The 17,630-nt window shown below is 41.2% G+C and overlaps 2 protein-coding genes across 3 annotated transcripts in view; both read left to right on the top strand.

Annotated features, from left to right (window-relative positions):
• Window positions 1-4,190, top strand: part of LOC132542418 (zinc finger protein 709-like) — a 43,910-nt gene extending 39,720 nt beyond the window's left edge. For both annotated transcript variants that reach the window (XM_060205009.1, XM_060205008.1), the window contains exon 4: window positions 1,233-4,190. In XM_060205009.1, the coding sequence (XP_060060992.1) occupies window positions 1,233-2,763 (1,531 nt within the window). In that variant the 3' untranslated portion in view covers window positions 2,764-4,190. The remainder of the gene's footprint in view (window positions 1-1,232) is intronic.
• LOC132542421 (zinc finger protein 709-like) overlaps window positions 1-17,630 on the top strand; it is a 215,596-nt gene that overhangs the window by 40,607 nt on the left and 157,359 nt on the right. The window lies entirely within an intron of this gene.

Raw genomic sequence — 17,630 nt, 5'->3', positions numbered from 1 at the left:
GATGTCCTACATTATCTGTCTTTTTTCCACTTTACAGGAAGATCTTTCTCACATGTAACAAGTAAATGGAAAAATTTAAATATAAGGGGCAAAGATGTTAAGTATTTATAAAATAATACACTTGGAAGCAATAAGAATATCTTCAATGTATGAATATCTATATATTTAAATATTTTTTATTTATTTTTTTTTTTTGTCCTTGTTTTTCATTGTTGTAGTTATTGTTATTGATGTTGTTGTTGTTGGGGAAGACAGAGAGTGGGAGAGATAGATAGATACCTGCAGACCTGCCTCACCACCTGTGAAGGAACCCTCCTGCGCATGGGGAGCCGGGGGCTGGAACCATGATCCTTGCAAATATCTATATTTTTATGATACTTAGAGGTAGCCCTTCCAGAATAGATCAATATTTCTAGTGTAAAATTTGAACACAGATCCAAAACTTGCTATTAACCAATTAATGTATGTAAAATACCTGTAATGATACCATTATATTTGGCATAATATATTTATATGAAAGTATTTAGGTATTATGAGTTTTTTAAATTTATTTACTTATTTATTGGATAGGGACACACAGAAATCAATAGGAATGGGGAGGTAGAGAGGGGAAAGACAAAGACTCCTGCATTCCTACTTGACCACTTGCAAAGCTCCTCCTGCAGGTGGGGATGGGGGCATGAAGCCTGTTCTTTGCTCATTGTAGCATGTGCACTCAGCCAGGTACACCACTGCCCAGCCGTTTTTAACATTTTTTTAAACTTTACTTTTAACTAGAGATCTTTTTATTATTTTTCAATATCTGTGGTTTTATCATTTTGTTTTTTTCTAATATTTAATTATTATCCCTTTTGTTGTCCTTGTTTTTTATTGTTGTATTTACTATATTTATTGTTCTTGATTTCGTGTTGGATAGGACAGAGAGAAATGGAGAGAGGATGGGAACACGGGGGCAGAGTAAGATAGGCACCGGCAGACCTGTTTCATAGCCTGTGAAGCACCTCCTCTGCAGGTGGGGAGTCAGGAGCTCAAAAGAGATACCTTACACTTTGCACCACATGTGCTTAACCTGCTGCACTACCACTCGACTCCCTCCCTCAGTATATGTTTTACTCAAATCTATTTCTAAAGTCTGATTTTTGTGGCTTATTAAGTAAAACAGTGTCCTGCATTTTTTTAATCACAGTGTTATTCATTAAAATGTCATTAATTAATTCTTCATTATTTTACAGTAATACAACAGTAAAAATATCTGAGGGCAAGGATAGTCATAATGCTGGACTATCTCAAGAATGTGAAGTATACAACAAATTATTCACATATCCTATTCATCTTCAAAAACATGAAAGAATTCACAGTGGAGAGAAACCCTATGAATGTAAACTATGTAGGAAAACATTCAGTTGTTCCAGTAGTCTTCTGGCACATGAAAGAATTCACAGTGGAGAGAAGCCCTATGAGTGTAAATTATGTAGTAAAACATTCAGGCAATCCAAGGATCTTCAGCAACATGAAAGAATTCACAGTGGAGAGAAGCCCTATGAATGTAAACAGTGTAGTAAAACATTCAGTTGTTCCAGTCATCTTCGGTCACATGAAAGAATTCACAGTGGAGAGAAACCCTATCAATGTAAACAGTGTAGTAAAACATTCCGGCAATCTGGAACTCTTCAGCAACATGAAAGAATTCACAGTGGAGAGAAACCCTATCAATGTAAACAGTGTAGTAAAACATTCCGGCAATCTGGAACTCTTCAGCAACATGAAAGAATTCACAGTGGAGAGAAAACCTATGAATGCAAACAGTGTAGTAAAACATTCAGTTATGACAATAGTCTTCGGGCACATGAAAGAATTCACAGTGGAGAGAAACCCTATGAATGCAAACAGTGTAGTAAAACATTCAGTTGTTCCAGTCATCTTCAGAGACATGAAAGAATTCACAGTGGAGAGAGACCCTATCAATGTAAACAGTGTAGTAAAACATTCCGGCAATCTGGAACTCTTGAGCAACATGAAAGAATTCACAGTGGAGAGAAACCCTATCAATGTAAACAGTGTAGTAAAACATTCCGGCAATCTGGAACTCTTCAGCAACATGAAAGAATTCACAGTGGAGAGAAACCCTATGAATGCAAACAGTGTAGTAAAACATTCAGTTATGACAGTAGTCTTCGGGCACATGAAAGAATTCACAGTGGAGAGAAACCCTATGAATGCAAACAGTGTAGTAAAACATTCAGTTGTTCCAGTCATCTTCGGACACATGAAAGAATTCATAGTGGAGAGAAACCCTATGAATGTAAACAATGTGGTAAAACATTCCGGCAATCTGGTGGTCTTCAGCTACATGAAAGAATTCACAGTGGAGAGAAACTCTATGAATGTAAACAGTGTAGTAAAACTTTCAGTTGTTCCAGTCATCTTCGGTCACATGAAAGAATTCACAGTGGTGAGAAACCCTATGAATGTAAACAATGTAACAGAACATTCAGGAGATCCAGTCTTCTTTGGGAACATGAAAGAATTCACAGTGGTGAGAAACCCTATGAATGTAAACAATGTAGTAAAACATTCACTTGTTCCAGTAGTCTTCGGATACATGTAAGAATTCACAGTGGTGAGAAACCATATGAATGTAAACTATGCAGTAAAACATTTAATAATTCCAGTAGTCTTCGTAAACATAAAAGGATTCACAGTGGAAGGGCAGAAGATAGCATTGCCCCGGCCTGCGGGGTTATCGACGGAAACCTAGGGTAGGGGGCGAGAGAATGGAGGGGACAAGAGACACGAAGAACAAGAGCAAGACAGGAAGTCTGATCAAGCTCTGAAAATTTTATTTTGCAGCTGCATTTTAAGCACACACCATGAGGAAGTTCTGCTAAGGTAGTGGGGGAGGGAGGTGGGTGAGCAACTTTCCAAACAGCTAGATGGTAATCTCAGTTCCAATGATCGGAATGTCCTCTCACCGGCTATGTGAGAGTCTTAGCTAAGGCCTAGGCTCCCCGCATGTCCTCCCTTTTTATAATTTAAGTGAGGCAGGAAATTGAGGGTAAAAGCTAGGAATCTTATCAAGAGATAAGTGGGCATTAACCAGAGGGGAGAAGTATTGACCTGATTTCTCCCGCGGGGTAAATATAGACCTGATCTTCCCACATCTTATACGGCTCTTGGTGTCTTTTTGGGGAGGGGAGGCAGAGCCACTATTTCTAAGGTGAGGAAAACTCATGGCGAAGAGTTCTGATGACCAACACCAACCTCCATGCAAATCAGATTTGCTTCACGGGGGACTCAGAGGCGGACTATATAGGGTCCTCCCTCTGCAGTGCTTAGCCTTGCACCCCTTACCAGTGCCCATGCCATGCCAAGGCTGGCGTGCATAAATCTGAGTTTTATGCAACTCCTAAAAGAGGTCTGTCACCCTTAGGTTCAGCCAAGCCTCTGTCAGCCAAATCAAGTCTGTGATAATATATTTGTAAGGGTTTTGATGCCAAGGAGTCAATTTGTTGTTTTATAAAGCCAATAATCTTATTAAAAATAAAAGGTCCCAAAGTAATCATTAACAAAAGACTAATCAGGGGTCCCATAAGGGGCATCAAAATGTCCTAGCGTGCCACCAGCAAGTCTAAGGGAAGCAGTCAGTGGATGTGATGTCCAGGGGAAGAAACACAGCAGTCTGGTCCTCTGGTGGTCGTCAGCGCCAACTTATGAAGTTCTTCTTCATAGAGGGTCAGCTGTGGAACAAGCAAAACTAGGAGGCAATGACCAGTTAGAGAAGAATTGACATGAAAATATAGGGTGGTGGTGTACCAAAACACAAACAGAGGAGGTGCATACACATTAGATGAGGTTCCTTGAACATGAGGAATATTTTGAGAAATGTGAGCAGTCAATAAACATGCAAGGATGAAGTCAGCAGTGGTAGGTCAGCAGAAAGAGAAGACTTGGATAGGCTGGTGAGGTTAGCTGGAGTATATGCTGCCATGGAGTCTTTTGTGGTAAGGACTTGCCAACAGGGACTCTGGATTTTGCAAGAGCAATAATATCATCCACCATAATAAAAGGAAAACAAATATGGACATCGAGTGTTGAAAAAAGAAAAAGAAGAAATATGTCTCTATGGCTGGAAAAGTGGGTGGCTTTGTCAATGAGATATAATAAATGGACAATTCGAATTTTTGTAAATATTAAAAAGGCTTTGTATAGTTACTTCATTGACACTTTAGCCAACTGAATACTGGGGGTGCATTCCCCTTTTTTATTTACTTATTGAGCTTTTAATGTTCTAAAGGAAACAGAAATACATGGATTGGATGTCTCTTGAAGCAAAACAAAGCATATGGCTCCTAAGGTTTTTGAGCTTTTTGTTGTTGTTTGAGCTGTAGCCCACATAAATTTGGAAAAAATACCAACTGAGAAAAAAATGTTTTTGTTTACTAAACATGGGCAGGTGAATTACATCAATCTGTCAGAGAGCATTGGCTTTTATCAATGGAGATTAATCTTAAAAGTCTGAATAGCAAGATCTTAATTAAACAATGCAGGAGCCAGTAAAGTGCTCTCACTATGGCAGATCAACCATTAAAATTTTAATAGGCTTGTAAAGAAATGAGAGGAAAAAAATTTTAGGATATGAGTGACTTTAGGAGTCATCACACACCCATAAATTAAAAAAGCAAAATGTTTAGTTTTAAATCTTTACCATATGAGCAGTCATTTCTTCATGTGCAGATGTACCTATAATTATTTACTTAGGGAGAGAACTTGTACCAAGTTAATTGATGATCTAATGGTTAGAATTAGCTTGAGTTTTTTTATATGATTTTAGAAGGCTCTTTATTAAAATATACCAGTATGTTATAGAAAGTCAATACCTAATGTGTTGGCATGAAAAAATGTTTACCATTTTTTTGCATTATTTTTAACAGATTAAACAGTTTAAGCACACTACTGTAACTTAGTTTACTAAGATCTTTACTTATCACAAAGCTATCATGAGTAAGTGTAGATATAAAACTTAATAGATTTTGCTCCTTAGAACTCTAATATAGCAACTTAAAAGGCTAAGATAAAACCTCATAGCTTAAATGTTCAAAATAATAATTTTGTTAAATCAGGATTTGCCAAAACAAATTTATCAGACTACAAGCACCATGTATTACCTTAATTTATCAAAAATAAACCTCTGACAGTGTCTTAAAACAAGCCAGATAATGAACTGATTAAAGTTTGACATGTAGAATCTGTACTCTCAAAAGCCAATTAATTATTTGATAATTATTTTTATAGTCTTTCTAAATAGGGGAGTTATCTCAGTAACAACTTTATCAGAAGGAGTCACTGTAAAAGCAAAAGTAACTCATGAGTAAATTAAAAAAATCTTACCACATTTTAAAATAAAGGTTTTAACCGGAGCATATTTGTCTATATCAGACATTAAACTCTCTTAACTTTTTACCTAATCTCTCTTATGTTTTAATATCTAGAGTTCTTTCTCAGGGAAACCAGTGACATACTTCTTGAATAAAATGTAAAAAGGTTAGCTAAAACATCTATACAGCTCTACATTAGGCCGCCCCATATTTATTTGATAAGTTTTATTTGGAAAAAAAATTTTTTTACATATCTTATTTAAATTAAACCTCATTTATCAGCAACATCCTCAGGCATAAAGATAACTTGTATTATCTTTTACTAACCCAAGCCAGTTTTGCCTGTTTAGTTGAGAAACTATTTTTAAAACTTTTTTTTTTTTAAATCACTTAAACAATTTTAAGTAAAATGTTAAACTTTGTTAGGATCTTTGCTTATCACAAAGCTATCACACCCTTAGGGCAGCTATGAACAAGGGTGTGTACACAATTTATCTTTCACTTTGATTTGGACAGGTAACTTAAAAAGCTAAGATTGACCTTATAGCTGAAATGTTCAAAATAAATTTTTACTGTTAACATTTCTTTTAGATGACCATTTTGCACTAAATAATTTTGTTGAATCACATCTGCCAAATGAAAAATTTTTATCAGGCCAGAAATATCATGTTTAACCCATTTTTCTTGGCAAAGCCACTGCTCTACACTGACTGGGTTATTAGAAATCCAGTTCAAGTGTGAAATTAAACTACCAGTTGGTATTGGGGTGCTGGTAAGGTTTACAATTCTCTCAAGAGTGAGAGAGACTTTAGAGGCATGTTACCACTAGCTATCAGAAGGACAAAACTGTCCTATGTTTTACTCTGGTAAAGGTGTGCCAACTCTATGAGTCGGGATCTTTAAAATCACATTTAGCTTAACTAAATCTTATTTAAAACTTAAAACAAACTTTAGTTACTTAGGGGTTAACACATTAATGAAAACAAGGTTAGCACACAGACTTAAAACAGACATTACTGGTGAAAAGAAATATTTCCCTTTGAAAAACTTATTTGTTTTTTGGATTCTTAACTCCATCCTCTACACGCCCCCACCAGGAGGGGCCTTTGTGACTTAGGGGAATGATTGACTGAATTTTTTGCCAATCTGTGGAGCAGTAGCTCTGTGCCATGATCGGCTGCGCGGACGGAACAGGCGGGCTTAGTTTACTGCCACGCGGGGAGAAAAATCTTTGAAAGTTCTTTTTCTGGGCTAAGGTACATTTTTAGAGTTTTAAAGAAACAAATCATTATTTCTATCAAAAGTGTCTACTGGTGCTCTGATTAATAGCTTTTAAGTTAAAGAGAATGTCTTGTTTGATTGATTTCATTCTTTCTCTAAGGAATAGCTTGCTAGCCAGATAAGATCTCACTCAGAACTGGTTAAATGCTTTCTGAGAGCTCTGGGGGAAGCCAGAGGGAAAAAGCTGGATTTTTTTTTTTGGCTGGCTAGTTTTAAGATAATGCCAAATCAAGAGCCCACAGTTCTTTAACTAATTGTAAATGGTCTTGTTTTTCTTCTATTAATTTTCTAAGGGAAGCTGTTTTTTGTGCTAGTTGAGTTTTAGCCTTGGTGGTATAATCAGTAATGTCGGCCAAGTCGAGGACCGGAGCACAAAACGGAGGGGTGGTGGCATAGGGAGGCAGTCTGGACAAAGAAGAGCCTAGGGGTGGCCGGTCAGGATTATGATATTTGGCCATCTCTTCATCAAGGGATAAGGCCTCTTCAGGAGAAAGACTATCATCAGGCCCATCTTTGTCAGGGGGTCTTAAGGTTGTCAAAGAGGGGTAAATCTTAACAGGAGGGGACTTAGCAGGAGCCTCAGGGGTGGGATCTCCTGAATCAGGTATGGGAATAGAGACAGACTCACAAACAGAAGGTTATCTCTTAAACAGTTTCCTACTCTGGCCCATCTTTTTTCATCAATAGTCCCTTCTAAGGGGAACCACAGATAAACATCACTCACAAAATTAAAAAAAAACTTCTTGAGATCCTTTTTCTTAACCCTAGTTCCTCGTGTCTTGAGGGACTCTTTGAGGCCCCTAAGAAATAAATCATGCTTGCTCAATGCTTGTCCCATAATTGCGTCACTCTTACCTTAAAACAGATCAATCTCACAGACCAGCAAATCTGCGGTGATCACCATGTGGATCTTCACTCACTCTGGGCTAAAGCGGCGATCCTATGCGAACCTTCACTCACTCCTCTGAAGTGGTGGTTCTATGCTCCTTGGTTGACCATCGGAGAGCGACGTTCTCTTGGACCCCAGACCCAAAAAGGTCCCACGTCGGGCGCCAGGTGCCCCAGCCTGCGGGGTTATTGACGGAAACCTAGGGTAGGGGGCGAGAGAATGGAGGGGACAAGAGACACGAAGAATGAGAGCAAGTCATGAGGTCTGATCAAGCTCTGAAAATTTTATTTTGCAGCCACATTTTAAGCACACACCATGAGGAAGTTCTGCTAAGGTAGTGGGGGAGGGAGGTGGGTGAGCAACTTTCCAAACAGCTAGATGGTAATCTCAGTTCCAATGATCAGAATGTCTTCTCATCGGCTTTGTGAGAATCTTAGCTAAGGCCTTGGCTCCCGGCATACCATAATGGTTATGCACACAGACTGTCATGCCTGAGGCTACAAAGTACCAGGTTCAAGCCCCTGCACCACCATAGGCCAGACCTGAGCAGTGCTCTGGTTAAAAAAAAAAAATTCACAGTGGAGAGAAACACTATGAATGTAAAGAATGTAGTAAAGCATCCATTTCATCCAGTTATCTTCAGACACATGAAAGAATTCACAGTGGAGAGAAACACTATGAATGTAAACTTTGTAGTAAAACATTCAGGCAATCCAGTAATCTTCAGACACAGGAAAGAATTCACAATGCAGAGAACCCTATGAATATAAACAATGAGGTAAACTATTCATGGTTTCTAGGTTTCTACATGAAAGAACTCACAGTGGAGAGAAAGAAACCTCATGAATGTGACCTTGTAGTCTAACATTCATTTAAGCCACTTTTCTTAGATTTGAAAGATCTCACAGTGGAAAGAAACCCAGTGCATGTGAACAGAAAAATATTGATTCAAGTCTGTTATCTTTGTCATCATGAATTAACACAATGGAGAGAAATTTGATGAATATAAGCAGTGTTGAAAACATTCTATTCTCTTTGTAAACATGAAAGGATTCACAGTGACGCAAAACCCCAGGAATGTAATAAAGTGTTAGCTGTTCCACTAAATTCAAATACATGAAAATATTCACAATGGAAATCAATCTTGAACATAAACTGTACTAAGATTAGAAAGAAAGATGAAACCTGAGATATGATGCACAGGCTAGTGGTTCAATGTAATAGTTCTTGGGTGTGAGCTTCTGCCCTCAGAGGAATGCCACTGACTTTTGAATGTTAATTTTATAGCCTGACACATTACTGTATTGCCTGATGATTTCCAAAAGCTTCTTGCTGGATTCCTTTGGTTTTTCCATGTATACTATTATGTCATCTGCAAATAAGGAGAGTTTGACTTCTCTTCCAATCTGTATCCCTTTAATTCCTTCCTCATGCCTGATTGTTATGGTAAGAAGTTCCAACACTATGTGGAATAGTAATGGTGATAGTGGGCAGCCCTGTCTAGTACCTGATCTCAGTGGAAATGCTTCCAGTTTTTCACCATTGAGTATGATGTTGGCTGTAGGTTTGCTATATATAGACTCCACTATCTTCAGGAATTTTCCATCTATTCCCATTTTTGTAGTGTTTTGATCATAAAGGGATGTTGTATTTTGTCAAAGGCTTTCTCTGCATCAATTGATATGACCATGTGGTTTTTGGTCTTGCTTTTGTTGGTGTGGTGGATCACATTGATTGATTTACATATGTGAAATCAACCTTGCATCCCTGGGATAAACCCCATTTATTCATGATGAAAAATCTTTTTGATATATTGCTGTATCCAGTTGGCTAGAATTTTGATCAATATTTTAGCATCTATGTTCATCAGAGATAATTGGTCTATCGTGTCAGATATGAGAATAGCTGTTCCTGCCCTTTTTTGTGGGCCATTGGCTTGTATGATAGTTTTCCATCCTTTCACTTTAAGTCTGTGTCTTGTTGAGTTAGGTGAGTTTTCTGTAGACAGCATATTGTTGGGTTGTGTTTTCTGATCCATCTTCCTACTCTGTGTCTTTTAATAGGTGAATTCAGGCCATTGACATTTATTGATATCAAAGATTGAAGATATTTTAACGCCATTCTTGTAGAGTTTTAGAGTGTTTTGATATATATCCTATCTATGGTGGTCTGATTGTTTATAGAAGACCTTTCAGAACTTCTTTCAGGGCAGGATTGGTGATAGCTGATTCCTTCAACTGTTGCTTGTCTGAGAAGGTTTTGATGCCTCCATCTGAATGACAGTCTAGCAGGATATAGTATTCTTGGCTGGATGCCTTTATCATTGAGCACTTGATAGATATCTTGCCATTCTCTTCTGGCCTGTAGTGTTTGTATGGAGAAGTCTGCTGCTAATCTTATGGGTTTTCTTTTGTAGGTGACTTTGTTTTTCTCTTGCAGCCTTGAGGATCCTTTCTTTATCCTTATTCCTTTCCATTCTAAGTATGATATGTCTTGGTGTCTTTAGGTCTGGGTTAATTCTGTTTGGAACCCTCTGGGCTTCTTGAATCTTTATGTCTTTCATGTTGTGTAGAGTAGAGGAATTTTCAGCTATTATAGCCTGGAGAATGCTTTCTTCCTCTCCTTTTTCTTCCTCTGGTATGCCAATAATGTTTCTTTTGAAGTCATCCCATAGGACTCTGTTGTTGTTTTCAGCATCTATAAATTTCTTTTTGAGATCTCTTACTTCTCTTTTAGTTGTCTCTAATTCATCCTCAATCTTGATAATTCTGTGTTCAGCCTCATTGATTCTATTCTCTCTGCCCTCTACTGCTTTCTGGAGTTCATCTACTTTGTTGCCCTGCTCTGATACTGTTTTAGCTTGTGTGGCTAGTTGCGTTCTTAGCTCAGTGATTTCAGTTTTCAGCTCTCTAATAACCATGAAATAATTAGTATTTTCTTCCATAGTCTCATTTATGGTTCCTGTATTCCTAATTACAATTTTTTCAAATTCTTTACTCACTCCTGTTATTATTTCCTTAGCTAATGTTTGGATGTTGAACTCGTTGTTTTGTGCTTCACCCTCTGGAGGACTTTTAGCTGGACTCTTGTCCTGGTTCGAGTCTCCAATATTTTTTCTTGTTGTTTTAACCATTTTATATATTATGTTATGAGTTCCCTTTATCAGTGCTTTTCAAATTACTGATCGCTATTGCTTGGAATGACTTGTGTCTTAAGTTAATTAAAGGGTTCACAGTGGTGGAAGTTAACAGTTGTTTCAATAGTATTTTAACCCCTGAGTTGGAGCTCAGTGGTTTAAAGCATCTTTTTTTTTTCTTTCCTGTAGGCTATGGGAGCCTTAGGGCTTTTAAACTATCAATAGGCTTCAGCTTAATCACTGGCTCTGGACCAAGAGATAAAGAAGGATGTGGCAGAGATAATCCAGTGGTTATGCAAAGAGACTTTCACAGCCCCTCAGCTATGCCACCTAGGAATAGGTCTTCTCCTGAGTTTTCCGGTTAGATCTCTGTCCCCTGGTGTCTCTCCCTGTCGCTGCTCCAGATTCTGAGGGTAGTAGCCACGGAGACTCAGCGTTGCACTTGGTGAGTCTCTGGGGAGTCCTTTCCTCCCTTCAGCTGTCCCCTTGTTGGTGGAGCAGACTAGAGGTGGTGTCTCAACTGATAAACTGCTGGACTGTTAGCAGTCACTTAATCTCTCCTTACGCTTCTCTCTCCTCTCTGTCACCAGCCACACATGTTTGTACTCACTGGTGATTTAGTGGGTTCCTGTGATCATCCTAGTCCTGTCTTGCTTCGGTCCTGGGTGGTCTCCTTTGGTATTCCTAGTTGCTCTGGGAGAGGAGAGGAGAGAAAGTGATCTGCTCTTCTATTCATTTTTTAATGACTGCTCCTCTATTCATTTTTTAATGAATTAGATACAGAGAGAAAGATACACAGAGAGAGACACCAAAACCAGAGCACTGCTCAGCTCTGGTTTATGGTGATGCTGGCTATTCATGCTGGACCTTTGGTACCTCGAGCATGAATGTCTTTTTGCACAACCGTTAGGCTGTTTCCCAGCCCATCCCTTCCACTTTCCTGAAGGAAAAGTCACACAGAGTAGACACAAGCTGCCCAAGCTGAGGCCTGAGATATCCCCGCCCTATCTACCTGCAGAACCACTGGAAAATAAACATTTCCCCCAAGCCACTGGGTTCCGGTGAGTTTGTCACACCGTGATCCATGACTGATGTACTGCCCAGCCCCATGGGGCAGTGTTGGACCTGCAGGTGGCCCATCTTTTGATCCCTCCAGTCCAGAAGCCACTGGGATGACTCATTGCTTAGTATTTGTTTCTTCTTTCCTCCCAGCCTATTTCCAGGACTGATGCAGCTGTGCCCACTGCTCTTTATTACTTTAATACATGTTGAAGTCACCAAATGATGCCGGGGCCCAGGTAGAACAGATGAAATGTGACCAAGTTCTGGTGGGTGATGGATAATGAGTAGGGACTGGAAAATCAATTGTGTTAATTCCTGGGGTGTCACTGGGACTGAGAATTAATGAGAAGATCTGTCTAACTTAATGGTATTTACACATTAACAGAGTGTGATAGAATTGTCCACAGGTGCTGCCTGGCATCCCAATGACAGGAGGCCTGCACAGCCCAAGGAGCGGCAGGTCTAAGCAGGTATTTCGCAGGGTGAGCACACACCCGGTGTGGTCCCTGCGGCTTCCCACGCTCCCCTGGGTGGGTCCCAGCACTCCCATGTGGGTCTCACTGGCATGGTTGCCTCCTGCCAAGCATGGGCATCCAGCTGGCAGCTTTGAAGGCAAGTGCTTCAGGGTGGGTCTCTGGACCTGCTTTGAGGTCACCGCTCGGGACACTCTTTGGGAGGGTGGATAGCACCCAGGGGACAAGGGGGCTGTTCATGTGTCAGCAGTGTCTGAGATACACAGGCCTCCTGTCCCCTCAGCTCCACCCCCCAAATCGAGGTCCACTCCATCATCATTGTTGGCAGTGCCTTGAGGAACCTCGTGGACCCCATGGCTGAAGCTGCGACCAAACTAGAATATCTGCCTTTCAGGCGAGATCAGTCGTGTTCACAGTGGTATGGCCAAAGACATCTACCTTTCTGAAGCTCTAAGACCAGGGCTTGTCCCAGCTAGAGCCACCCATGGAGATCACCACCTCCACCTAGCCCCCAGTCCCTGGCATTCACACTTTTCTTGTGTGTGCTCTTCTTTCATACAGAAAATGTTGACTTACATATCCAGTGATATAGCAGACATGAGAATATGCAACTCTGAGGGCAGTTTCTGCCTCTCTCTTTAAGAAATATTTTTATTGATTTATTATTGGATAGAGACAGAGACATAGAGATGGAGGGGGAGACAGAGAGACACCTGAGTCCTGTTTCACTACTCGTGAAGTTTTCCCCCGCAGGTGGGGGCTAGGGCCTTGAACCTAGGTCTTTATGTACTGTAATGTATGTGCTAAACCAGGTGTGCCTCCACCTGGCCCCCAGAACAGACTTTTTGCCAGCAGCCAGATCCAGGGGAGATAACTCTCAGGAATGTGGCCTCTAGCTCTGGTGGAGTCTCCAGATGACACACGCCCACTATCTTTTTCAATTTTTAAATTTCTTTTTTGGGGAATTAATGTTTTACATTCAATAGTAAATACAGTAATTTGTACATGCATAACCCAGCCACCCCAGAGTCTTTTACTTTGGTGCAATATGCCAATTCCCGTTAAAGTTCTACTTGTGTTTTTTCTTCTGATCTTGTTTTTCAACTTCTGCCTGAGAGTGAGATCATCCCATATTCATCCTTCTGTTTCTGACTTATTTCACTTAACATGAATTTTTTTTTTCCTCCAGGGTTATTGCTGGGCTCGGTGCCTGCACCATGAATCCACCACTCCTGGAGGCCATTTTCCCCCCTTTGTTGCCCTTGTTGTTGTAGCCTTGTTGTTATTATTATTGCCCTTGTTGACGCTATTCGTTGTTGTATAGGACAGAGAGAAATGGGGAGAGGAGGGGAAGACAGAGTGGGGGAAAGAAAGATAGACACCTGTAGACCTGCTTCACCACCTGTGAAGTGACTCCCCTGCAGGTGGGGAGCCGGGGGCTCAAACCAGGATCCTTACGCCAGTCCTTGCGCTTTACACCACACTCGCTTAACCCACTGCGCCACCACCCGAACCCCTTAACATGAATTTTTCAAGGTCCATCCAAGATCGGCTGAAGATGGTGAATTCGCCATTTTTTACAGCTGAGTAGTATTCCATTGTGTATGTATACCACAACTTGCTCAGCCACTCATCTGTTGTTGGACACCTGAGTTGCTTCCAGGTTTTGGCTATTACAAATTGTGCTGCCAATAACATATGTGTACACAGATCTTTTTTTGAATGTGTTGGGTTCCTTAGGATATATTCCCAGGAAAGGAATTGAAGTGTCATAGGGTAGGTCCATTTCTAGCCCTGTGAGAGTCATCCAGACCCTTCTCCACAGGGGTTGGACCAATTGACGTTCCCACCAGCAGTGCAGGTATCTCTCTGACTCCCTCTCACCTCTTCCCTCTTGATTTCTGGCTGTCTCTGTTCAATAAATAAATGAAGAAAAATTAAGTCTCATGCCTGTAATGTGCTCTCAACCAGGTGTGCCATTACCCTGCCCCGACTCTCAATTTCTCTTTCTCAACCGAAAATAAATACAAATCAAATCAATAAAAAAGCAAACAGCTTAGATTGTCCTAAGTCACCATAGGGGCCAGAGCAGCTCACTAATTCATTATCTAGAGCTTCCTGATCCTTAAAAACCCCAAGAAGCCGACCCTGAACCACCAGGCTAGAGAGGCAGCACTGGGCTCCAGGGCGGAGACATCTCTGTTTCCCGGAGATCAGCTTAGGCCAGCCACACAGGCTGCTGGGACTTGTAGTTTGCATGGCTCTTCTCCCGCAGCTGACGCAAGGAGGCGGACTATAGCTCCCGTCAGGCCAAGCGGCGCCAGAGGGGTCCTGCACACGGGTGGCTGGGCGGCGGGTTTGAGTTGCTGTAGCTGCGAGTCCACCGTGCAGAGTCTGTTGCATGGCGGCGTCAGGCCAGTCACGGCTGGCGGGTGTCGGTTGGCGGCGGGAGCCGGGGGAGGCCTCGGCGTGACCGGCCTTAAAGCCCGGGGGCTCTGCGTGTGTCGGGGAGGTGCGCCAGCCTCGCCTCTGGCCATTCTTCGCCGCTTCCCTGCTGGTCTGGGTCCCGCTTCCCCTCACCCCGCTTTGGGGCCCAAGGAGGTGCAGGAAGGTGCGGGGGCGCGGCGTGAGCCGCTGGGGTGGCGCAGGGTTTCCCAGGCAGGCTCCCGCCGGCGACCAAGGGAGCGGTACTGAGTGGGGTGGCCTCTGGCCTTGGCAGCGGGTGGACCGGCGCGTCTGCGCAGGCGCGGGGCTGCGGTTCGGAGTGCGCTCGGCGCCTGTGCGGTTGTAGGGCTGCAGGTGGCCGCCAGCTGCATGTCTACAGCCTGGCGGGACTGGCCTGCTGGAGCTGGTCCCGCTGCAGGATCCTGTGCAGTGACTCTGCGGCCGCCTCACATGCTGCAGTGCACCAGTCTGGGCCAGGCCTCGGTATTGGAGACGCTTGGTCGCTATTTTATTTCAATACTTTATTCTCTCTCTGTTTTTTTTAATAATTTATTGCTTTATTGGGGAATTAATGTTTTACATTCAACAGTAAATACAATAGTTTGTACATGCATAACATTCCCCAGATTCCCATTTAACAATACAACCCCCACTATGTCATTCATCATCTTTCATGGACCTGTATTCTGCCCACCCACCCACCCACCCCAGAGTCTTTTACTTTGGTGTAATACTCCAATTCCATTTCAGGTTCGACTTGTGTTTTCTAATCTTGTTTTTCAACTTCTGCCTGAGAGTGATATCATCCCATATTCATCTTTCAGTTTCTGACTTATTTCACTCAACATGATTTTTTCAAGGTCCATCCAAGATCGGCTGAAAACGGTGAAGTCACCATTTTTTACAGCTGAGTAGTATTCCATTGTGTATATATACCACAACTTGATCAGCCACTCATCTGTTGTGGGACACCTGGGTTGCTTCCAGGTTTTGGCTATTACAAATTGTGCTGCCAAAAACATATGTGTACACAGATCTTTTTGGATGGATGTATTGGGTTCCTTAGGATATATCCCCAGGAGAGGAATTGCAGGGTCATAGGGTAGGTCCATTTCTAGCCTTCTGAGAGTTCTCCAGACTGTTCTCCACAGAGGCTGGACCAATTGACATTCCCACCAGCAGTGCAGGAGGGTTCCTTTGACCCCACACCCTCTCCAGAATTTGCTGCTGTTCCCTTTTCTGATGTATGACATTCTCACAGGAGTGAAGTGGTATCTTATTGTTGTCTTTATTTGCATTTCTCTGACAATCAGAGACTTGGAGCATTTTTTCATGTGTTTCTCAGCCTTTTGGATCTCTTCTGTGGTGAATATTCTGTCCAAGTCCTCCCCCCATTTTTGGTTGGGGTTATTAGTTGTCTTGTTGTTGAGTCTGGCATGCTCTTTATATATGTTGGTTATTAAACTCTTGTCTGATGTATGGCATATAAAGATCTCCCATTCTGTGAGGGGTCTCTTGGTTTGGGTAGTGGTTTCTTTTGCTGTGAAGAAGCTTTTTAATTTGATGTAGTCCCATAGGTTTATACTTGCCTTAGTCTTCCTTGTAATTGGATTCTTTTTATTGAAAATGTCTTTAAAATTTATGCGGAAAAAAGTTCTGCCAATATTTTCCTCTAAGTATCTGATAGTTTCTGGTCTAACATCCAAGTCCTTGATCCACTTGGAATTTACTTTTGTATTTGGTGAAATACAGTGATTCAGTTTCATTCTTCTGCATGTTTCAGCCCATTGTTTCCAACACCATTTGTTGAAGAGACTCTGCTTTCCCCATGTAATAGTCTGGGCCCCTTTGTCAAAGATTAGATGTCCATACGTCTGGGGCCTCATTTCTGGGCTCTCAATTCTATTCCACTGGTCAGTGTGTCTGTTCATGTTCCAGTACCAAGCAATTTTGATGACAATGGCCCTATAATACAGTTTGAGATCTGGGAGTGTGATGCCTCCGGTACTGTTCTTTTTTCTCAAGATTGTTTTACCAATTCTAGGTCTTTTCTGGTTCCAGATAAACATTTGTAGCATTTGTTCTATTCTCCTAAAAAATGTGCTTGGGATCTTGATGGGGATAACATTAAATTTGTAGATGACTCTGGGTAATATATTCATTTTGATGATGTTAATTCTTCCAACCCATGAACATGGAATATCTTTCCACTTCTTTGTGTCTTTTTCAATTTCTTTGAGTAGTGATTCATAATTTTCAGTATATAAGTCTTTCACTTCTTTGGTTAGGTTTACTCCTAGATATTTTATTGTTTTGTTGCTATAGAAAAAGGAACAGATTTCTGGATTTCAATTTCTTCTAACTTAGTGTTTGCATAGAGGAATGCCACTGACTTTTGAATGTTAATTGTATAGCCTGACACATTACTGTATTGCCTGATGATTTCCAAAAGCTTCTTGCTGGATTCCTTAGGTTTTTCCATGTATACTATCATGTCATCTGCAAATAAGGAGGGTTTGACTTCTTCTCTTCCAATCTGTATGCCTTGAATTCCTTGCTCCTGCATGATTGCTATGGCAAGAACTTCCAACACTATGTTGAATAGTAATGGTGATAGTGGGCAGCCCTGTCTAGTACCTGATCTGAGGGGAAATGCTTCCAGTTTTTCACCATTGAGTATGATGTTGGCTGTAGGTTTGCTATATATAGACTCCACTATCTTCAGGAATTTTCCATCTATTCCCATTTTTTGTAGTGTTTTGATCATAAAGGGATGTTGTATTTTGTCAAAGGCTTTCTCTGCATCTATTGATATGACCATGTGGTTTTTGGTCTTGCTTTTGTTGATGTGGTGGATCACATTGATTGATTTACGTATATTAAACCATCCTTGCATGCCTGGGATAAACCCCACTTGGTCATGATGAACAATCTTTTTGATATACTGCAGTATCCGGTTGGCTAGAATT

This window comes from Erinaceus europaeus, chromosome 13 (assembly GCF_950295315.1).
Source record: "Erinaceus europaeus chromosome 13, mEriEur2.1, whole genome shotgun sequence".
NCBI lineage: Eukaryota > Metazoa > Chordata > Mammalia > Eulipotyphla > Erinaceidae > Erinaceus > Erinaceus europaeus.
Note: the sequence above shows the minus strand (reverse complement) of the source record. Positions and strands in the feature narration are given on the sequence as shown.